The sequence below is a fragment of the Sus scrofa genome, chromosome 15, assembly GCF_000003025.6.
Source record: "Sus scrofa isolate TJ Tabasco breed Duroc chromosome 15, Sscrofa11.1, whole genome shotgun sequence".
Taxonomy (NCBI): domain Eukaryota; kingdom Metazoa; phylum Chordata; class Mammalia; order Artiodactyla; family Suidae; genus Sus; species Sus scrofa.
In genome coordinates, this window is record NC_010457.5 from 137,677,050 (window position 1) to 137,699,974 (window position 22,925).

At 60.8% G+C, this 22,925-nt stretch overlaps 1 protein-coding gene across 1 annotated transcript in view; it reads left to right on the forward strand.

Moving 5' to 3' along the window:
* Positions 1-22,925, forward strand: part of ESPNL (espin-like) — a 32,102-nt gene that overhangs the window by 2,183 nt on the left and 6,994 nt on the right. The window contains exons 2-8 of the mRNA XM_021074968.1: positions 230-420; positions 2,210-2,396; positions 5,283-5,465; positions 12,473-12,604; positions 18,625-18,739; positions 20,879-20,988; positions 21,947-22,141. Coding sequence (XP_020930627.1) covers positions 230-420; positions 2,210-2,396; positions 5,283-5,465; positions 12,473-12,604; positions 18,625-18,739; positions 20,879-20,988; positions 21,947-22,141 — 1,113 coding nt within the window. The remainder of the gene's footprint in view (positions 1-229; positions 421-2,209; positions 2,397-5,282; positions 5,466-12,472; positions 12,605-18,624; positions 18,740-20,878; positions 20,989-21,946; positions 22,142-22,925) is intronic.

The window sequence follows — 22,925 nt, forward strand, 5'->3', positions numbered from 1 at the left end:
GGGCCACAAATTTGGACCCAAAAGACTTGGAACTGAGTCCCAGCCCTGCTTCTACCTTGAGCAGGTGGCCCGACCGGGTCCCAGAGCCCTCCCTCCGCACACCCCACGAGGGAGCAAGCCAGGGGTTGGGGAGGAGAAGCGCCAGGGCAGGGTCCCGGGCGGTGCAGTCCTGGGTGGCCGGCGGCCCAGCAAGGGTCGGTCCGGGCCTGCCCCGTCTGTGCCTCCCCAGGACCAGGATGCCTCGGGCGTCTCCCCACTGCACCTGGCAGCGCGCTTTGGACACCCGGTGCTGGTGGAGTGGCTGCTCCGAGGGGGCCACGAGGCCACGCTGGAGACGCTGGAGGGGGCCTTGCCGCTGCACCACGCCGCCGTCAGCGGGGACCTGACCTGCCTGAAGCTCCTGACCGCTGCCCACCGCAGGTGAGGAGCCAGAGCACCGCCTGTCGGGCAGTCTGGGCGGCGCGGGATGCAGGGGAGGCTGCCCCGAGGTGGGGGGTCAGGGTGGGAGATGGGCTTGGGTGGGAAGGGGTGCCAAGCGACCCGTCTGGAGGCCGAGGGCCGAAAGCCGGCTCAGGGCAGATGCAGGTGAGGTGCAGGGCTGTGGAGGGGGCAGCGGGAACTGCCAGAGCAGATGCCTGGGGGCATCTCAGGGCCCAGCATCCCCTAGCTGGGAAGGTAGGTCCCTCGGTTCCTGAAGGGAACACAGGCTGTGCAGTGGACCTGGGGCAGTGAGACCCCATCAGGCCCCTCCACGCTGTCCTGTGCCCCACACTGTGAACCCCTGCCCCACCGCCTGGAGTTGGCGGACGTAGAAGGAGGACGGGCAGGGACAGGACAGGCCCTGCTGCTGGGGGGGGGCAGGACGCCACCTCCACATCGTGGGCTCTCCTCTGATCCTTGTCCCCTTGTCCCCCAAGGACAACAGATACCCTGGGCACTTAATGGGCCACCCAGGTGCCGTGCCCGTGGCCTTCTGCTGGCCTGGCTGGGAGCGGGACTCTGTGTCCACTGCATGCCTGACCTGGCCTCTCTGCCCCAAGCCCCCTGTGCCTATGCTTCTCTTCTCCTTCCGCGGGGCCTCTTGCTGGCCGGCTGGCTGTCCTGGCCACGCCGCGATTGTTCCTGGACCCGGCCTGACAGCCCAGCTGCGGAGCCTATTCCCACGCCTCCCTGTCTCTGCCCCTCCGCCGAGGCTCTGGGACTCGCTTGTGCGAATCTTCCCCAGCTCGTCCACACTGGCTGCCCTGGGCCTGGCTGACCAGAGTGTCTTTTAGACCTGGAGGGGTTTGTTTGTTTTTTGTTTGTCCTTTTAGGGCCACACCTGCAGCCTATGGGGTTCCCAGGCTAGGGGTCGAATTGGATCTGTAGCCGCTGGCCTATACCACAGCCACAGCAACACCAGATCCTGAACCCAGTGAGTGAGGCCAGGGATCAAAACCTGTCTTCATGGATACTAGTTGGGTTCATTACCACTGAGCCATGACGGGAACTCCAAGACCTGCAGTTTTTAAAGTAGTTTCTGTCATGTGAATACTGAGAGGCTTCACATTAAAACAAACATGAGCACACAGGAGGGTCCCCTGCACGGGCGCCCACATTCCCACTGGCAGCAGAGGTGAAGTCTTCGTGCACAGGGGATGGGCTGGCTTTGGGGAGGGAACTGCCCCTCCCCACAGGGGTTCCCTGGGGACCAAGAACTCACCTGGCCCTGCAGCAAGGTGGAAGCAAAGTGGGATGCAGAAATCCCATGACCCTGCTCCATCCGCCCACACTGGGCCCTGGAATTCCGATGCCAGGACTGGGTGCCCACGGAAGGGCTGGTGTCCTGCTCACAATGGCCCTTTTCACAGAGCAGGCCCCAGGCTCTGGCGGTTCCCTGACCCCCAGTGCAGACAGGCGCTGCTGGGTGACTCACCGGCTGGGCAGCGCCCCCTGCCGGCGAGCCCTGGCGGCGCGCACAGCTTGATGCGGAGTTGGGGGAGCTGGATTCCAGCGGCTGGTGCCCACCCCTTACCCAACTCGGTGCCCTTGGGCGGGCGCAACCTGGGCAACCTCACAAGTGGCCGGCTGGGCCCCTTAGCGGGTAGGCGGGGTGACCGCAAACAGCTCAGCTAGGTGCCAGGCCGCCCCTCCCCGATCCAAGCCCTTCCCCGGAGCAGCTCCGGGAGTCGCAGGCCGGGCACCCTCTGAACCCCGCCCTTCCTCGCAGCGGCGTGAACCGGCGGACGCGCAGCGGCGCCTCCCCGCTCTACCTGGCCTGCCAGGAGGGCCACCTGCACCTGGCACAGTTCCTGGTGAAGGACTGCGGCGCCGACGTGCACCTGCGCGCCCTCGACGGCATGAGCGCGCTGCACGCCGCCGCCGCCCGCGGCCACTACTCGCTCGTGGTCTGGCTGGTAAGAAGGCGTGGGGCGCGGGTTCGGGCAGGGGAGGTCCAGGAAGGCTCGCCTCCGGGCCAGCGGGGCCTGGCGGGGGTGGGGGCGCCGTCCCCGGGTCTTAGTTTGCCCACAGGAGGTTCGAGCACCCTCAGTGATCAGCTGTGCCCGCCCTCGGCTTAGAGCCCCAGTCTGGGCCTCAGTGCAGCCTGGAGCCCACAGCTTTGACTGGAAGCGGCTTTGGACTTAAAGTCAGCGCAGGGGGGCTGTGGGGGTGTGCAGTGCCCTCTTGGGGCCTCTCCTGATGCCTCCTCAGGAGCCCTGGTGGGTCTCCTGGGGACTCTCATGGGTGGTGGCAGCCAGGTGGGCCACTTGTTCCCACCCTGCTGCTCAGAGCCCTGGGCCAGGCCGCCCCCGCCCCTGTTCTTCTGGGCCCATGGGGGTTGGTCATTCAGGCCTCTTTCCAGAAGGAAGCCCTGAGACCCCGGAGCCAGAGAGGCCTGGGTTGGGAGGATGCCCTCTTCCAAGGCTGGGGACATCCTGCTTCTGCCACCAAAAACCAGGCCAGGAGGGCTGTCCGGGAGCTCTGAGAGTCCATTACAGAGACCCCATCAAGTCCCAGAGAGGGGCGGTCTCTCAGCTGGGGAGAGGCAGAGCCGAGCATGGGCAGGAGGTGGTGGGCAGCGGCTGGGGCCCAAAGCATGTTCCGGGAGGAGGGCACAGCTCAAAGGTGGGGGGAGCCCGTGGGCAGGGTGAGCTGGAGAGGCAGACGGAGGCCCCAGGAGGCCCCGGGCTCTTTCCTGGGGGCACTGAGGAGCCACTGAAGGGCATGGAGCTGGGGGCGGCAGGTCTGCTGGCATCTCTGAAGGTCAGGCTGGCTGCTAATGGAGAAGGGAGAGCCTTTGCTCGCTCAGAACCCACCGCCCTTCCCGTGGGGGCCCCTTTTCCAGCCCTTCCTCCAGCAGGCCGACCTCTCTGCCCCCAGACCTTTGCATGTGCTGTGCCCTCTGGCTGATGGAAGCTCCCCAGGTGTGCTTCCCCCGCCCGCCCCCTCTGCCACGGCCTCCCCTGCCCACCTCTAGTTTGGGAGCCTGTCCTGCTTTCCTGCACCAGCACCTGGTAAGCTGTGTCTGTGACTTTCTCTTGGTGGTGGTATATTTCCACCCTCCAGGGGTGAGTTCCAGGAGCTCCAGGAGGCAGGGACTCAGTCCAGCTGCTGCGTCCCTTGTGCCTGGCACAGAGTAAGGGCTCCAGAGAGGTTTAGTGAGTGCGTGAAGGGAAGGAGGAAATAAATGATTTTCTCTGGCCTCCAGCGACTCCCTTGGCCTCAGAGGCTGCTAGCAGTTGCCTCCAGCCTCCTTTTGCCACTGAGTCACCCAGGCTGGCCCTTAGCCCCTGCGGTACCTGCCGGCACTACACCCTGGCACAGGTCGTGTCGCCTCCCCTGCTGCCTTCCTGCAGCTCTCCTACAGGGCCAGCTCCTCTCGCAGGAGAAAGCGGTGCAGCTCCCACTCTGCCAGCACCCTGGTCACCGGCCCCGCCCTGGCCGTCAGGTAGACTTGTCCTTATATCCCCTCTCCTGCAGTTCTGATTGTGGCCTCCCAGAAATGTGCCTGTCCCCACGCCTGGACTCCTGGCCCTCTGTGGCCACAAGGCCACGAACACAGCAGGTGCTCAGCAGGTGTGGAAGTGAGCCAGGGGGCTGTGCAGAGAGGGCGGGAGCGGGGAGCAGCCGCTCAGAGCAGTGGGGGTTCCTCAGGGGAGGGAGAGAGGGGGTGGGCAGGAGGGAAGAATGTCCACCAAGCCCCCTGGGGCCCCATCCCAGGAGAAACAGCAGGAGCCATGGGCTCCAGAGCCAGAAAGGCCTTTCCAGATGCGACTCCCCGCCCCAGGATGGACCAAGCGGAGGAGGCAGCGTCTGGCCTGGCTCACCCACTGCGGGCTGGGCACCCTCTCCCTTGGGGGAGCTGGCCAATAGGAGGACCTCTGCTCCTGGCTCACTGTCCTTTTTCTGAGAGACACGTTTGAATGTTGGGTTGGGAGTTCCCATGGTGGCTCAGTGGTTTATGAGCCCAACTAGTATCTGTGAGGGCGCAGGTTCGATCCCTGGCCTCGCTCAGTGGCTTAAGGATCCAGCGTGGCCGTGAGCTGTGGTGTAGGTCGCAGACGCGGCTCAGATCTGGTGTTGCTGTGGCTGTGGTGTAAGCCGGCAGCTGTATCTCCAATTCCACCCCTCGCCTGGGAACTTCCATATGCCACAAGTTTGGTCCTAAAAAGCAAAAAAAAAAAAAAAAAAGTTAAAAAAAAAAAAAAAAGTTTGGATCAGCCGGCATTTGACTGCAGCCGTCAGTGGTCTAAATCACCACGAGGCTGAAACCCCAGGGGGCTGCTGACGCTGGGTGACATCTCTGCTGTCCTCCCGGCCTTTCTCCCTCGTGGTCAAAGTTGGCCACATTCAGGAAAAGGGAGCAACAGGGGGTGACGCCATGTCACCAGCCCCTTCCGTCGAAAGGCAGAATGTTCCTGGAAGAGCCCCTTACGTCTCACTGGCAGCCCGGGTGCACGCGGCTGGCCAGGTGCACGCGGTGTGGGGCCAGAGCCCATGCTGCCCAAGCCGTGGCACCACCAGGCTCCGGTCCGGCCTGAGGAGGGCTGCACAGCACCCACCTCCGGGTGGCCCTGTGTCTACGGTGTGCCTGGGGCCGGGCAGTCCTTTCTCTCCCTCGTCCGTCCGCAAACGCCTGCTCGCTGTCCCTCAGGTGCTGCCCCAGGCATTTTTCCTCAAAGCCAGCCCTGGGGGCGTTCAGCCTGCAGGAGCCAGCTCTGTCCCCAGGGCTTCCTGCCCTGAGGTGGGAGTGGTCACCCCGTCCCGCCTCAGCTGGCCCGTCCCCCTTCCTCCGTCCTCAGGTCACCTTCACGGACATCGGCCTGACGGCGCGGGACAACGAGGGGGCCACCGCCCTCCACTTTGCAGCGCGAGGCGGCCACACGCCCATTCTAGACCGGCTCTTGCTGATGGGCGCCCCCCTCATGAGGGACTCCTGGGGAGGGACCCCCCTCCACGACGCAGCGGAGAACGGGCAGCTGGAGGTAAGAACGAGGCGGGGAGGGCGCCGGCGGGTCGAGGAGCCTGGACCGCTTACCGCCCCCAGGCGCTTCTCCCGCGAGTCCTCTCAACCCTGCAGGGCTGTTCTTCCCCTTTTACAGATGGGTAAGCAGAGGCTCAGAGGGGCTCTGCTCTATCTGGGAACAAAATCCCTGCTCCCCCCTCCTTGTGGGCTCCTCCCTTTGCACAGAGACTCCCTGGGGGCCTGTTCAGGGCACTGGTCCTCCTGCCGGTCCCCCCAGGAGGGCCTTTAGCTGCTGGCCCCCTGCAGCGAGAAGCCTGCGAGCAGAGCCCTCCTGAGGTGGGGGTGGGGTGTGATCTGGATAAACCTTGGGGGCTCCCAGGGCCCGGTGCCCAGGAAACAGCACTCAGAGACCCAGAGCAGGCAGGAGTGGGGTTCAGATAGTCAAAGTCCAACACTGGGAATGGGCCCGGCTGTCAGCTGCTGACCCCTGCACTGGTGCCACCTGCCGCTGCCCTCAGGGGAATACAGAGGTTTCCTGCTCCACCCGCCCTGCCCAGACCACAGGGAGTGATGGGCACAGCCCTGCTCAGCCTGCTGCAGGTGCTCCGGGCCCAGGAAAGGCTTTTAGGGTTTTATGGAGGTGCTGCTGAGGATCCCATTCTGGGCCTATGGTTCTGGACAGCTGCTTGCAGCTGGAACCCAAGTGCTCCTGGGGCCCAGGTGGCCCAGTCTGAGCTGCATCAAAGGAAAGAAGTGAAGGGCAGTGACCCAGAGTCAAGGGAAGGCGCTGTGTCCTTTTGAAGAATCAGGAGCCCCAGCCCCAGCTCATGGCAGCGCTGCCGAACATTGTCTTCCTGAGTCTCAGGAGACCTGGGGGGCCTCCACCCCTCCTCCTCCCCGCGGGCACCACTCCGCCCTGCCCGGCCCGCGGCCCCATCCATCCCTATCTGGAGGGAGACGGAGGGCAGGCGTGAAGCTCAGGCTGTGCCAGGACAGTCCTCAGATAAGAGGAGCAGCCTGCAGATACCCCTACGGTCGTCCCTTTTGGTCTGGACATGAGAAAAAAAGCTGAGAGGCGATGACAGACCAGGAGTTCGGAGGAGCCTCTGGGTGCGTGGCTGGGAGACCGTGTCCCCAGCAGGCAGCTGGTGGCCTGAAGTGCCCCGAGCCAGTGCGGTGTGGCTTCGGCAGCCACTCCAGAGCCTGGGCTCTGTGATGGGAGGGTGGCCGGAGCAGAGCTCCAGCGTAATCTTTTCTCAAATAAAATATTCTATAGGAGTCCAAAAAGTTCAACAGATAAGCCAAGCGTCTACCAGCTCCTCAGCCCTCCCTAGTATAAAAATAAAACACGCAAGCCTCCAAGCTGGGAACTGCTTTCCTGTCCCATCTTTTTTTTTTTTTTTTTTTCTTTTGTCTTTTTGTCTTTTGTTGTTGTTGTTGTTGTTGCTATTTCTTGGGCCGCTTCTGCGGCATATGGAGGTTCCCAGGCTAGGGGTTGAATCGGAGCTGTAGCCACCGGCCTACGCCAGAGCCACAGCAACGCGGGATCCGAGCCGCGTCTGCAACCTACACCACAGCTCACGGCAACGCCGGATCGTTAACCCACTGAGCAAGGGCAGGGACCGAACCCGCAACCTCATGGTTCCTAGTCGGATTCGTTAACCACTGCGCCACGACGGGAACTCCCGTGTCCCATCTTTTTGTTACAGAAATTCACACACAGGCGCGCGTGTGCCGCATCCCCTCCTGCCTCAGCCTTTGTGTCTTTCTCGGCCATTCCCTCCCCCGAGGTTATTTACGAGCAGGTCAAGAGATGACCCATCGTTTTATCCATGAATATCTTAACAGACATCTCCAAGACATAAGGACTCCGCCCCCTCCTTTTTTTTGGCCGCTGCAGTGACAATGCTGGATTCTTAACCCAATGTAGCACCCGGGAACTCCCTCCCTTTGGTTTTTTATCACAGCCTCAAACCACACCTAAAAAACTCGTGATAATTTCTGAAGGTCATCTGACACCCAGTCTGTCTGTTATCCACCTGATAGCCGTTTCCCTGATTGCACCGTAATCAGGGTTGAAACAGAGTCCGCACGTTATATCCGTGTGTCTGCTGGGTCTTAATCCGTTAACAGTTCCACAGACACAGTCATCCAGGAAATAGAGGCGGATGCTTCATTCCCAAGCCGCCCCAACCCGGTCCTCAAAGAAATTCTTCTTCTAGAATAACTTAGAATAGCTTTAGGTTCGGAGAAACATTGAGACACTAGTACAGACGGTTCCCAGAGATCCCACATCCACTTTGCCGTCATTAACAACTTGGGTTAACATGGGACGTGTGTCACAATTAATGAACCAAAACGGATACAGTATTCGTAACCGAAGTCCCTGCTTCCTTCCGAGTTCCTTGCTTTTCAGCCGATGCTCCCGCCAAGGCACCACGGGACCTTGAGTCACCCCGTCCCCTCAGGCTCCTCCTGGTCGTGACAGCTTCCTCCTCAGTTTTATTTCTGTTTTAATTTGGTTCTAGTCTGTTGTATGTATTTTTTGGCTGGGAAATCCCTGGGCCAGGGATGAAACCCAAGCCACAGCAATAGCAACGCGGGATCCTTAACCACGAGGCCACTAGGGACCTCCATCCCCAGCAGTTTTAAAAACGAAACTTCAGAGTAATGAGCTGGTGCCTTAGCAGCCTCCAATGGGGAACGATGATTGTTTAGTATGTGTTCTATTTGCTGTATCACAGCCTTTCTTTGCAAGGTGCAAATTACCCTGATTGCTGGCTTTCGTTTTTATGTATTTTTCTTTTTGCAGCCACACCTGCAGCACATGGAAATTCCCAGGCCAGGTGTCAGATCAGAGCCACAGATCTGAGCCACAGCCACAGCAATACCAGATCCGAGCCGCATCTGTGACCTACTTTGCAGCTTACAGCAACTCCACATCCTTAACCCATGGAGTGAGACCAGGGATGGAACCTGCATCCTCAGGGCGACATCAGGTCCTTAACCGGCTAAGCCACAGTGGGAACTCCGATTACTTTTTTTTAATTGAGTAAAAAAGTACGTGACATGAAATTTACCAGCTTAAACGTTTCTAAGTGTGAGCAGGCTGGTGTTGGTAACTGTCTGCACACCGTTGTACAACACAACAACACAACCTTTTTTGTTTATTATTTTATTTTATTTTATTTTTTCTAATCACATCTGTAGAACACAACCTTTTTATCTTGCAAAACAGAAACTCTGCCCCCATTAAGTAACAACTCCCCATCCCTCCAACAGCCCCTGGCAACCTCCCTTCTCCTTTGTCTCTGTGAGTTCGATTGCTCAGGATACTTCATACGAGTGGAATCATACAGGAGTTCCCACTGTGGGACGGTGGGTTAAGAATCCTACTGCAGGGAGTTCCCATTGTGACTCAGTCGTAACAAACCCAGCTAGTATCTGTGAGGAGGTGGTGTAGGTCACAGGCTCAGTTTGGATCTGGCGTTGCTGTGGCTGTGACATAGGCCAGCAGCTGCAGCTCCAATTCGAACCCTAGCCTGGGGACTTCCATATGCCAGGGTACAGCCCTTAAAGAAAAAAAAAAAAAAAAAGAATCTGGCCGCAGTGCCAGAGGCATCGGTTTGATCCCTGGCCTGGTGCAGTGGGCTAAAGGATCTGGCATTGCCGCAGCTGTGGCTCAGATTCAATCCCTGGCCCGGGAACTTCCAAATGCCTTGGGTGTGGACATAAAAACAAACAAAGCCTGTAGGAGTGGAATCATACAGTATTTATCCTTTATTTTTCTGTGTATTTATCTCATTCTACTTAGCATAATGTTCTTAAGGTCCATCCATGTGGCAGGACATGACAGGATTTCTTTCTTTGATAGTACGGGTGTGCCAAAGTCAGTCACTGATGGACATCTATTGGCTGTTGGCTCCTTGAACTTCTTGGCTTTCGGGAATAATGCTGCAGGGAACATGAGTGGGCAAATATCTCTTCCAGACCTTGCTTTCTACTCTGTTTCAAAATGTTAAACCAACCTTGCTCTCTTGGAATAAGCTCAGCTTGGTCATGAAAAATGATCTCTTCTCTGTATAGGTAAATTTCATTCGCTAACATTTTGTTTAGGTTTCTAGGTGCAGAAAATAGCACTAGTGCAGTGGTTCTCAAACTTTGCTGCGCTGGGACTCCGGGAGAGGTTGAAAATATTCTAGGAGTTCCCATGGTGGCTCAGGGGGTTAAGAACCCAACATAGTGTCCATGAGGATTTGGGGTCTAGTCCTGGCCTTGCTCAGTGGGTTAAGGATCCCACGTGGCCGTGGCTGTGGCAACCTGTTCGTAATTGTCTGAGCTTTGAACTCAAGTATGTGTCTTATCTAAGCTTAGAACCTAAATTCCAATATGCATCCACCCACCAATGTTTGCGGATAGTTTAACACACATAAGCTTATTCCATTTTCCAAGAATGGTCCTACTGGGTATGTTGAGGGAAGACAGCGTTTTATTTTATTCAGCGCTTTACCAGGAATTGTTCACTCTTTGGGGAAATGACATCACCAGTGCGATACTGAACCTGATGTTTGAGTCTTCAGCCATCTGATTTTTCCTTCTTTTTTGGCCACTCCTTTGGCATATGGCGTTCCTAGGCCAGGGATCAGATCTGAGCTGCCGTTGTGACCTATGCCACACCTGTGGCAATGCCAGATCCTTAACCCACTGGGCCAGGTCAGGGATTGAACCTGCGTCCCAGCTCTCCTGTGCCGCAGCAGGACCTCCAGCCAGCTGGTTTTTAAATGTTGGATCTGCAGTGGTTCCACATGTTAATGGATAATTTCTGAAAGTGCTGGTAATCCCAACTGTCGTTCAGTGAAGTGAGTCTGTGGCGGAGAGTTTTATTTAACTCATGAATGAAGAGGAAACCAGTATTTCAAAGCGATGGTGTGTAAATTTTCAAAGAAGAATTTTTGTCTTTTCCAGATCTGTGCCCGGGAGTGGGATGGCCCTCCCATGTGGCAGCTCTGTTTTCCCTTTTTTAAGGAGCCTCCACGCCGTCTCCCACAGGGGCTGCCCCACCAACAGTGCAGGAGGGTTCCCTTTTCTCCGCACCTCCTCCAGCATTTGTTATTTGGAGACGTTTTGATCATGGCCATTCTGACTGGGGGGAGGTGGTGCGTCGTTTTGGTTTTGATTTGCACGCCTCCAGTAATGAGTGACGCTGAGCATCTCTGCATCTGCCTCTTAGCCATCGGAATATCTTCTCGGAAGAAATAGCTGTTTAGGCCTTCAGGCTTTTTTTTTTTGGTCGTTTTAGGGGCACACCCTTGGCCTATAGAGGTTCCCAGGCAAGGGGACGAATGGGAGCTACAGCTGCTGGCCACAGTCACAGCCACAGCAACGCAGGATCTGAGCCACATCTGCAACCTACACCACAGCTCATGGCAATGCTGCATCCCTAACCCACGGAGTGCGGCCAGGGGTTGAACCCGCATCCTCATGGATTCTAGTCGGGTTCGTTCACCATGTGGGATACTCAGGGAGCTCCCTGTGTTGCTTGTTGTAGTTCGCAATTCCATGCCTTCATCTGCAAGCTTGGCTTTTACCTCTTTGAAAGCAGTGAGGGCATCTGCGTCAAAGTCTGTAACCTCTCGGGTCTTTCGGGGTCTGTTTCTTCGTGCGTTGGGTGCTCTGCCTCTCATCGCTGGCACCTTATTTCCTCGAGCTCCTGGTTGTGCCTGACTATCTGCCTCACGTTATCATTTGATGCCGAGGATGACATCTCATTTGCCTCTGCCTGTCGGGTGCTCGTGGGAGCCGAGAGCCCACGATCACCTTGGCCACGACCCAGGCTCGGGGCCCCCGGAGCACCCGCGTGATGGGGAGCAGGGCCTTGGCTGGCTCCTGTTTTACTTTGCTCTGAGGGTGGGGCCCCCAGCCTGAGCTGGACCCTGAGCCTCAGAGAGTCTCCCCGGTCCCCTGACCGCTGCTCAGGCCACACCCCTTCCCCCTGCACCAGCCCGCTTTTAGGGCCAAAGCCGTTCTGAGTGGCGAGCTCATCCCTCCGGCTTTTCCGTGTCTCCTGAGCTTGGCCTGGTGGCTCCTTGCCGCCTCGTTGGCTGTCTGATGCCCCAGGAAGGTGACTTTTATGTTCAGTCCATTGTTACACTGACTCTGGGAGTGGGTTCGTGTGGCCTGTGTGGTTCTCTGCCCACCTGTTTCTGCCACTGGCATGGCCACCTCACAGGGTTCCAGCCTTAAATCTTGGCCGTGTGACCACCCACACTGCTCACAAAGGCCAGCCCTGATGGCTGCCATTCTGCAGGAAAGTGCCCCTCCCTACCCGCCACCCCATGGCTGCTGTCCCCGCACCGTCGGGGGCCAGGCCTGACATGCTGGGCCCCCTGCCCGCCTCTGCTTCTGCTGTGACTGCCGCTCTGGACGCACAGGGGGCCCAGCAGCCCCTGGAGCCCCTCCTCCTCCCAGCCTGGCCTCTTCACAAACCACAGCTCATTTTCCTCTCCTCCTTCCCCCCTCTGCTTCTGGGCCTCAGGCCTTCCTCTCCTCCCAGCACCCATCACGCGAGCCCAGAGGACCAGCCGGACCGGGGAGAAGCATGCATGGGGCTGGCAGAGCTGGGTGCTCAGAGGTGGGGATGCAGAGGGTGTGGGAGGAATGTCCTTTAGCCTCCTGCACCCCAGGTTCTGTGTGTGAAAATGACACACATCTCCAAAGGCTGCTGTAAAAACGGAAACCATTTCTGCATTTAAACCCAAGGCGGGGGTTCAAGGGCAAAGTCAGGGTCAGCCTGCCTGCCTGGGATCTGGCTGTGCTGTCAGCTCACCAGCTGGGCCCTTGGTAGATTCCTGAGCATGGGCGCTTGGGGTGCACCCCTGGGGCAAGGGGGTGCTGGAGCCTGCCGGCCCTGGGGCTGGTGCTGCCAGGACAGGGTGGGGTTCAGGTCGTGGCCTGCACTAAATGGCCTCATGTCCCAGCTTGGAGGGGGCCCGGGGGCCAGCGGTCACAGGCACTCCCCTCCCGCAGTGCTGCCAGACCCTGCTCTCCCACCGCGTGGATCCCGCCCTGCGGGATGAGGACGGCTACACGGCTGCAGACCTGGCGGAGTACCACGGCCACCGCGACTGTGCCCAGTACCTGCGCGACAGCACCCGGCCGGTAAGCCTCAGGGTCCCCATCCCTCCTGAGGGCTGGGTGACAGGCCCCTGCGGTGCTGATGGCCGGGTAGCTGGAGAGCTCGCTGCATACGCTGTGTCATCAGCCAGAAGAAAGGGCCTGGGCACGACTGAGCTGGTGCTTGGACCAGGGAGGTAGCAGGGGCTGGGACAGGGCCGGGGCTATAGCTGGGACCAGGGCTGGACCTTGGCTGAGGTTATGAGCTGTGGCCCATGCTTGTGGCCAGGGCTCCTGTTGGGTGACGCTGTCAGGCTGAGGACACGCTGGGGGGGGGGGAGCAGGGCCTGCATCCAGGTGAGGAGACCTTGAGCAGGCCAGCCCCGTACGACCCAGACGGGAAAAGTCCCCCTCCCCACCCCCCACCTCACCCAGCCTCGGGTCTCCAAGGACAGGGATCCCATGTGCCCCAGCCCTGAGCCTGTGACAGGCCACATGTGTTTGATGAGTGAGTGGAGCGGTAGACAGGCAGACGGACAGGTGGGGGGACGGGGGGGGTGGTCGGGCAGATATGCGGCTCGCTCAGCATGGGGCCAGGATCCCCCAGTGCCCCCACCCCGGCCCTGGGCAGTGACTGACAATTGTCCCAACATGTACAGATTTTGCCGCAGTTTTCCGTAGTGGCCACCCCTTCAGAAGGTGTCCCTGGAATCGCCTGGCCTCGTCGTCAGGTGAGAGCACCGAGGCCCACAGGGGGCTCCTGCACCCCACCAGGTCTCACCCGGGCTGCTGCACCTCCTTAGCCCGAGGGGCATCCCCCCGTGCATCCAGGACCAGCTGGGGCAGGTTCTCACCCAGAGCCTCTCATCTCCACCGCCCGAGACCCACCCGCGGGGGCCAACGGGTGCGGAGCCAGGGGTGCTTCTGGGCACACGCGATGGAGCCCTGGTTAGTCCTAGTGGCCTGGTTTTAGACCTGGGAACTGCAGTTGCTGCCTGAAGTAATCCGTTGACTAGTTAGTTACTACCCTCTGATCGGCAATTGTTTGATAAAGGGTTGTCTTTCTGGCTTGGGTTCGGGAAGCTAGTGGAACCCAGCTGGTTCCTGGTGGGTGGACAGAGCCCCGCGGGGCACAGGCCGGGAGTGTCCTGACCACGCGGCCCCCACCCCGGCCTCTGTGGGCCCTGGGGCTGGCCCCTGGCCCCTGAGATGAGGAGGTGGGGTGGGGGGCTGCCAGGCTGCCAGGGAGCAGGCTCCGCCTGGCCTCTGACTGGAGTTCCTGGGGCCCCAGCCCACCCTGCAGTGTCCACGCTGGGCCATCTGTCCTCCCGGCCACTGTGCCCAGCTCTCTTAGGGGGACAGGGGTTCATGCTGCTCTCTTGACATCCCTGGAGATTGTGGGCACCAGCTCATGCCAGGCTTCCTGGGGTTTCTTCTGGTCCTGGCAGTCTCACTGGTGTCACCACAGGACCCGAGGCAGATCCCCTCCGCTCGGGATTCCCCAAACCCGACCTGCGGGCCCTCGGTGTCCCGCCTGGGCACTGGCCCCACGCGCGGCGGTGGAGGGCGTGGGTTGTCTACCTCCTCACGTCATGCTGCACCTGCCCCCCTCACCCCACATTCGCAGCCTCACCCCAGGGGAGGGCGGGCTGGCAGCTGTGGGCCGCCGGGCCGGGCTGGGGGAGGCTGGGTGCCTGATGAAATATTGATGGAAACACAATATGGAGAGGTCGCCCGTGTGCCCTCTTCCCGTGTCAGGCTCAGAGGAGGTGGTGAAAGCCGTCATTTTCCTCTTGACACAGCCGCCTGCCTCTGTCCCCAGGGAGTCCTGGGTGCCAAGAGAGGCAGCCTGGGACAAAGCTTAGTGGGAGACCTGCCCCTGTGGGAAGTGCCCCTTCTAGGGGGTCTGCAGGACCTGGGTTTACCGCTGCCCAGCACGGGCCTGCACGCGGCTCAGGAAGGCAGGTCCTGCCTCGACCACCCCCCCTTGACCTTGGCCGAGTCCCTCCACCCCCTGGGCCCAGGTATCCCTCTGCCCAGTGAGGACAGGGCTCTGACCTGAAGGTGAGAGCCGGGCTCCTGGTGGTTCAGCAGCAGTTCGGAGCAGCGCCCAGGATGGCACGCAGAGCCCTCCACATGCGGGGAGCCCGGCCCCTCAGCTGGTCCCCCAGCCCTGGGCTCACGCCCACCAGCGCTGGAGTGACTCTTCCCAGCTGGGTGGCACCCCCAGGTTCTGAGGGGCTCCGAGCCTCAATTTTCTCCTCTGTATGATGGAACTTGAGGCCTAGTTGGCAGGAAGAGATGTGCCTGGAGTGCCAGGCAGGTGCTTGTTTCCCTGCCCTCCCCCCAGGTCCAGAAGGGCCCTCGGACCCTTTCATTTTACTGCAGGGAAACTGAGGCCCAGAGAGGGCTCGGGACTGCCCTGGGTGGCCTCCCCCTGTGCTCCCCCCGCCCCCGGCGGAGGGGTGGGGCCTGGCCGTGCAGCCAGTAACCCAATCTCAGCCGTCTTGACTGGTGTCCGGCGCCCATCTGTGGGTCAAGATTTTCTCGGCCCAGGTGGCATTACAGACTGTAACCTGGCTGGCCACAGCTGTCCTCGATGTATAATGCATGGCAGGCATGGCGCTGCTCAAATCTCATCAAAAACACAGAAAAAGAGACACCAGGCAGTGGAAAGGGACCAGCCCAGGGCCAGCTGAACACCGGGCTGGGGGACTGGACAATGGCTCCATGTGGCGGCAGCCCGTGCCCAGCTGTCAGGACCCCAGAGGTCAGGACCCAACATCTGCCACTCCTTCCGGTCCCCCTAGACTCGGTGAGTGTCCGGGACCTGAACGAGGGACACGGGACGCGGATAGTCCTGTTACCTGGGAAACACCACAGCAGACCCTGTCCCAGTCACAATTCCGAGATCACCACGACATGGTGGCAACGGCAGCATCAAAGCCGGAGTCCCGCGGGGCGCCAGGCTCCGCCTGCGCTCTGTAACCCTCATCTTCCTGGCAAAGGTGGAGACACGCCGGCCTGGGGGACCTGGGGGACTCCCCACGGCTTCCTTGGTGAGAGGTGCAGCGGGATTCGGTCTCAGGGACCAGAGGCGTGAGGTCTCCCAGGCTGCAGGTGCTGCGCTGGACCAAGGTCCCTTCCCCTGGGCCCTGGACCAACTTCCGGCCACAGCCCCACCCCCCAGCTGAGCCCCGCGCTCTGCACCAGCTGTGGGGAGGGGCCGAGGGCCCCCAGGCCGGGCAGGGAGCAGGGGGGCACTGGCAGGCTCGCAGCCCCTCTGGGTTGAGCAGGGCCCCGGGCCCGACCTGGGCCTCAGCCCTTCTCTGTGCCTCAGACTGTCAGCGCCAGCCTCTCCAGCCATGGGGCCTGGGGTCTGACTCAACTCTCTTGAGGCTCCAGGCCAACTCATGCCTGTGCTGTAGATGCCAGAGATTCGCGGGTTCGAGACACACGCAGGGAGCAAGCACCATGTTTTTCCAGATGCTGTCCCCCTGAGTCCCAGGGTGACCAGTACGGGCCCAGGTAGCTGCTGCACGCACACGTTTGTGTCACAGCCGAGGACCCCTGAGCCTGGGGAGCCCCAGGTTTTGCAACAAGCGGTGAGCGACCTGCTCTTCCTTCTGCGTTCCTGCGCGCAAAGGCAGCCCTGAGAAACCGCCGGCGAAGAGCAGCCAGGGCTTAGCATCCTTGGCAGGAGTGCGAGAGACCCCACCAGGGCCGCTCCCCACCCCCCTGAGGCCCAGCCACCTGCCTCTTCCTGCGCTGCTGGTGCCCCTTTGGGCTCTCAGTCCTGGCAGGAGCAAGGAGGGGGGTCTCAAGTAAGAATCTGACCACAGCTCTGCCCCATCGCAGCTGTAGGACGTGGAGGAACCCCCCCACCCCGAGCCTGTTTCCCCACCTGTGCAGCGCGAGGGGCAGTAGGGGGGAGTCCTCTGGGTGGTCTCCCCGTGTGACCAGGGCCCTCAGGGCTCCCCCGGCCCCTGCACAGTGGAGGGTTCAGGCCCTGTGTAAGGGATCCCACACCCAGGCCCAGCCCGCCGGGCCACCTGACACCTCGGCCTTCAAATATTAATGTGACACCTCTGCTCCGGGGGCGGCAGCTGCAACAGCCCCCGGCAGCCCAGGGCGGCCACAGCTCCCCATGCTCGCAGCCCAGCACCTGCTCCTCCCGGGCTGGGGCTGCTGGATGCTCCCCGACTTGCCGCGTGCTGGGGCTGCCAGGCTCTTGGCACAGATTCCCGCAAAGTGAGGTATGCAGAGTGGGCGGTGGGCAGATGGGCTCCGGGCTGCATTCCTCTCCCCTCGGCCCAGCATCCCTGCCGTGGGCTAGGGGTCCTGGACGGGAATGCGACTGAGGGCGGGAGGCGGTGGCTGCAGAGGGTTTTCCTGAGGGGCCTCCTTGCCTGGAGGAGGGAGGGGACCCTGCAGGTGGACAAGGGACTCAGAGGGGCCCAGGGGATTTGCCTCGGCAGCACCAGGGCATGACCCGCAGGGCCCAGTGCAGAGGAAACACGTGGGCTTCTTGCTAAAAAACAATTAAGAATTTAGACAGAGGAGTTCCCGTCGTGGCTCAGCGGAAACGAATCTGACTAGCATCCATGAGGATGCAGGTTCGATCCCAGGCCTCGCTCAGTGGGTTAAGGATCCAGCGTTGCCTTTGAGCTTTGGTGTAGGTCGCAGACACGGCTTGGATCTGGCGTTGCAGTGGCTGTGGTGTAGGTTTCCCTGGCCTGTGAACCTCCATATGCCAAGGATGCAGCCCTACAAGGCCAAAAAAAAAAAAAAAAAAAGAGGAAGAATGATTTAAAGACAAGGACAGGAGAGCCTTCAGAGGAGCTACACTCGTGATGCTGGCGCGGGCCCTGAGCCTCATGTCCTGTGTGGGGCTGGCTTGGACCAGCTCCTCTGCCCTGCTCAGCACTCTCTCCAGGGCCAACCTGGGGGCCCCAAGGCCACCTTCTGCCACTGCGGCCCACTGGACGGGAGGGGGTGAGGAGCTTTGGTCTGACGGCCAAGGGTGGTGCCCAGAGGGTGTGCGGCCCTTCCAGCTGGAGCCCCAAGCTGGGGGGAGTGTGTGCCAGACAGCCATCAAGGCGACACTGCTGCAGCTGAGAGCCAAGCCATTTGCAGGACGGTGCCTGCCAGCCTTCCACATCCTGCTTTAAACCAAAGGCAGCAAGCCTGGCTCGGGGGTCCCTGGAGGACAGTTCCATGTCCTCCTGGAGGACTGCTCTGCCACCTCAGGAGAGACACGTGAAGGCAGGGGGCTGAGGACAGTCTAGTCGCTGTGTCACAGCAGCCTGCAGGCCAGCCCAGGAGTCGACTGGGCCGAAGGTGTTGGTTGGCGCCCCTTGGTCGGATGCAATGCGGAGCTGGGGACCAGGACCCTCCAAGACAGGGATTCTCTCTGGCTCGGGGGCAGGAATGGTGGCCAGAGCAGGCTGTGCATTGCCCCGGACCTGAGGCAAACATGGGGTTGAAATGTGGGTGCCCCTGCAACCCCAGACACGGGTTTCCCTGCACCCAGGCCCCTGGGACCATCGTTGCTGGTCTCTGTTTCCAGGTGGCCCTTGGGAAGGTGGCCCAGACACTGCGTGGTGGGTCCTGGGCACTGCGCCACTGCTCTGAGGCGTGGCCACAGCCACACTGCCCCGGATTATGGGGCTATGAAGGGTTCCAAGTTCATTATGGGAACAACCTGTGTGACAGGTGCCTTATAAGGCCCGGGAGTGGTGACACAGGGGGACGCCAGACCCTGACGGATCCCAGAGCTGCCTGCAGAGGGAGCCTGTGAGCTGGGCCTTGAGATGGGGGGTCACCCAGTGGGGAGCAGACAAGGGCAGCAGTGTGTTTGGGGAGCCCCGTTCAGCAGTGTGGACAGGTGGAGAGACACGGGGCACAGAACCCCTAGGGGTGCTGTGCACACTTACCTGGCCAGGCCCTGTTCCAGGTGCCCAAGGAGAGCAGGCCAGGGCTGACCTGCCAGATGTCCCCCCCACACCTGGGAGGCCAAGCTGAGGCCCCCTGGGCCCCCCACTGACCAGGCCTGTCCACCCCAGGTGCCGCTCTTGATGACACCCCCGCCCCCTCCGTTCCCCCCACCTCCACTGTCGGCTGCAGGGCACTCCCTGGAGGACGGAAGAAGGGGGGGCCCAGGTCTCAGGAATCCCAGCTGTGAGTACACGTCTCCGGAGAGGACTGGCCTGGGCCGGGGCTGCTGGGGTTGGGCCCTGCTGGCCTCACCTCTGAGGGGCCTGGGGGAGGCGGGGAGCAGCAGATGCTGGGGGGCTGGGCACACAGGACACTGGGGACAGGGTTGGGGCCACCCCTTCCCAGGACGCAGCCCCCAGCTCTTCAAGGATGCCTTTCTTGTCTTGTTGCCTTTTTTTTTAGGGCCTCACCTGCCCCATATGGAGGTTCCCAGGCTAGGGATCGACTCAGCACTACAGCTGCCGGCCTGTACCCCAGCCACAGCAACGCCCGATCCGAGCCACATCTGTCACCGATGCCACAGTTTGTGGCAACGCCAGATACTTAACCCACTGAGCGGGGCCGGGGATGGAACCCGCATCCTCATGGTTGCTATGATGGGGTCGTTTCCACTGAGCCACAAGGGGAACGCCTCGTATTGCCTTTGGAAAAGAAGGATGAACACGTTTCACCATCACAGGGAAACAGCCTCCTGCCCAGCCCTTGGGCATCTCTTGAACTCTGAGCCCCCAGGGCCTGCCCCTCGTGCCTGTGGGACCCAGGCAGCCTCAGCCCTTCTCTGTGGGGAGGTCGATGAAAGGGTGGGTCCGAAGGTGTCTTCCGAGTCCGCCGCTGTTGCCTGAGGTTGCGGTAGGGGGCAGGGAATCGGTCTTCCACCAGCAGGGGGCTGCTGCCCCGCCCCCGTCAGGGGACTGTGACCAGCATTTGTCAACATGAAAGGGAGTGGGAGTTCCCACTGTGGCACAGTGGTTTAAGAACCTGACTGCAGGAGTTCCTGTTCTGGTGCCGCAGAAATGAATCCGACTAGGAACCATGAGATCTCAGGTTCTATCCCTGGCCTTGCTCAGTGTGTTAAGGATCAGGCCTTGCCATGAGCTCTGGTGTAGGTCGCAGACACAGCTCGGATCCTGTGTTGCTGTGGCTGTGACGTGAGCCTGTAGGCCAGAAGCTGTAGCTCCGATTTGACCTCTAGCCTGGGAACCTCCATATGCTTTGGGTGTGGCCCTAAAAAGCAAAAAAAAAAAAAAAAAAAAAAAAGAGAGAGAGAGAGAGAAATCTGACTGCAGAAGCTTGGGTAGGGAGGTGTGGGTTCCATCCCCAGCCCCGCACCGTGGGTTAAAGGATCTGGTGTTGCAGCAGCTGGGGCAGAGGTCACAGCTGCAGCTCGGATTCAGTTTCATGGATGCAGCCTTTGAAAAAAAAAAGAAAGCGGAATGGAATGTCAGCGGGCATCACTTCATGGAATGGTTGTAGTTAGTGGCACGTAGCGGGGTGTGTAGTGGAGGGAGGGGCAGGTCCGTGGTTTAGTTTTGTTTTGTTTGTCTTTTTAGGGCCGCACCTGTGGCATATGGAGGTTCCCAGGCTACGGGCTGAACCGGAGCTATTGCCACCGGCCTACACCACAGCCACAGCAACACCAGATCCAAGCCGAGTCTGTGAACCTACACCACAGCTCACAGCAACACCGGACCCTTAACCCACTGGGCGAGGCCAGGGATCGAACCCACGTCCTCATGGATGCTAGTTGGTTTCGTTAACCATGGAGCCACAACAGGAACTACAGGACAGGTCTGTGGTTTGATGAGGCTGCCTTAGGACCCCAGACAATTGAACCCTACGCCCCTTCTAGCTCCTTTCAGGAGGGGCTGGGGGGGTGGTCATGGGACGAGATGGGGGGTAAAATGCTGGCTTGGAGTGGGTCCCCTCGAGGCCCCTGGTACCCCAGGATAAATGAGCTTGCCCAGCCCCCAGGGCACTTGGTAGGGGGACTGGTTGGGGCTTTGGCTCCAAGTCCAGGGATCCTTCAGGAAGGCTGGTTCTGGAGTTCCTGCTGTGGCTCAGTGAGTTAAGAACCCGATATAGTGTCTATGAGGATCTGGCGTGGCTGTGGCTGTGGTGCAGGCCGGCAGCTGCAGCTCCAATTGGACCCCTAGCCTGGGAACCTCCATATGCCGCGGGCGCAGCGCTAAAAAGACAAAAAAAAAAAAAAAAAAAAAAAAAAAAAAAAAAGGAAGGTTGGCTCTGCCCCAGGTCCAGGGTCTTCTGCTCCCGCCCCGCCGCCCGGCCTCTCTGACTGCAGGTCCCCCTTCCTTCCCGCTGTAGCGTTTCTCAGCCCAGCCTGGCCCGGCCAGCCTGACCAGCCTCTTCCAGGAGAGGAGACCGCCCGTGCAGCACCGCCAAGGGCCACCACCTGTGCCATGGCCATCCCCACGGTGAGCACCTGCCACGTCCCTTCTCCCCCAGCCAGTCTCAAAGCCCAGCCGGCCTTGCGCCACGTTCTCCGTGAACCCCAGCCAGGCCGCGTTGGGGGCAGTCGGCCCCTCCTTGCAGGAGGTTGTCAGGATGTCACAGGTGACTGGCTGGCTCCGGACGGCACACCTAGCTTCTGAGAGACGGGAACTGCAAGGCCATGAGCAACTTGTCTCCCCCTCATAGTAGACGTGGGCCCATCTCTGGTCCCAGGGGGATCCCAGCGACCCAAGCCCTTCACCCTGACCTCTGAACTCAGGGGTGCTTCACGCCCCCTTCAGAAGCTGCTGTCATGGTACAGGGAAGCATCCGTCCATGGGGAGGCGCCCACTGCTGTCCTCCTCCTCCGGGGGCTCCCAGTGGCCCACTCATCTTTCTACTCCTCTTGCTGGGCACCAGCCCCATCTAAATCCAGCCCGCCCCTTCCCTGAACAGGTTCTGCAGACGCTAAGCCAAGACGTTCTGTGCGGGAGTTTGGGAAATGCTGCACAGTGCTGCACCCTTGTAGAGTTATGGTGCACACAGCACATTAAAGGCTCTGACAAGTCCTGCAGCCCAGAATTGGCCACCAGACTTTGTCTCTGCAATTGTTCCCCAAACGAGTTTGCCCATCCAGGTGGCATGCTCAGGGCCACCTCTTCTCTGCCATTTATACAAGAGAAGAGGAATCTCTGGTTGTTTCGCTCAGCCAGAGACTTTTCCCGCACATACCTGAGTCCTACAGGGGACTCCGGGGTTCCTGCCCTCCTAGGACTCACCCTCACCAGACTGGGAGTGCCTTTCGTGGTCGGCTCCTCCGCCCTCCCTAGTCACCCTCCACCGCCCCTCCTCCCTTGGCTGTGCTCCTCCCAGGTGGCCCTCCCCATCGTTGCGGCCCAGAGTCCCTTAGGTGCCTTGAACGACCTGCTTGCGTCCACACAGAGGGCGGAGACGGCGGCGGGGGGCGCTCCGGACAGCTTAGTCGCGCTGCCGCTGGATGGGCTGCCCTCGGGCGACCTCGACGGGCTGGTGCCCACGCGGGATGAGCGCGGCCGGCCCATCCCCGAGTGGAAGCGGCAGGTGATGGTGCGGAAGCTGCAGGCGCGCCTGAGCGTAGCTTCAGCGCCTGAGGCCCAGGTGGGGCCCGGCAGGGACAGGGGCGGGGCCTGGAAAGGGGCGGGGCCCGGCGGGGAGGGCGGGGCAGGAGGGCTTGAGGGCGGGGCGTTGTGGGAAGTGGGCGGGGCCCGGTGGGAGGGAGGTGGGGCTGGCCGGGGTGGGCCCAGAGTGCTGAGGGCCGAGGCAGGGGCAGTGGAGCAGGTGGCTTTGGACTGATGGGTGGACATGGAAGGTCGGGGCCCTGAGCCCACACCTCGAGTCCTGAAACCGGGTTATCCGGCTGCGTGTCCCTCTGGGGCCTCAGCTTCTCCGGCCAGACGACGAAGTGGAACCGATCAGAGGGCTGTGAGCGGTGCCCATTCGCTGGCACTGGGTGTGGTCCCCACATGTTCTTTGATCTAAGATTCGTATCCTGTGCCTGCCGTGTTCCCGGCGCTGTTCTAGACATTGAAAGGGACCGGCCCTGCCCCCTTATGTTCCAGCAGGGAAGACGGGGTGATTGGGCCCCTGTGCTGGCTGGGCGGGGGCGGGGAGTGTGGGTCCGAGGGCTGTGGAGGAAATCCGGGCAGTAAGAAGGGGCGGGGCCTATTCGATGCGGTGGCGGGGGGGGGGGGGGCGGCAGAAGGAAAGGAGAGGGAGCCCTGAGGGAATGTGGGACAAGCAGAGGGAACGGCAAGTGCGAAGGTACCGAGGCGTGAGTGGGCTGGCCCAAGGCAGGAGCAGGAGGAGGCCAGTGCTGCTGGAGTGGAGCGCATGAGGGCTGTGGGCAGAGGCGAGGTCAGAGAGGGGACGGGCAGATACTACA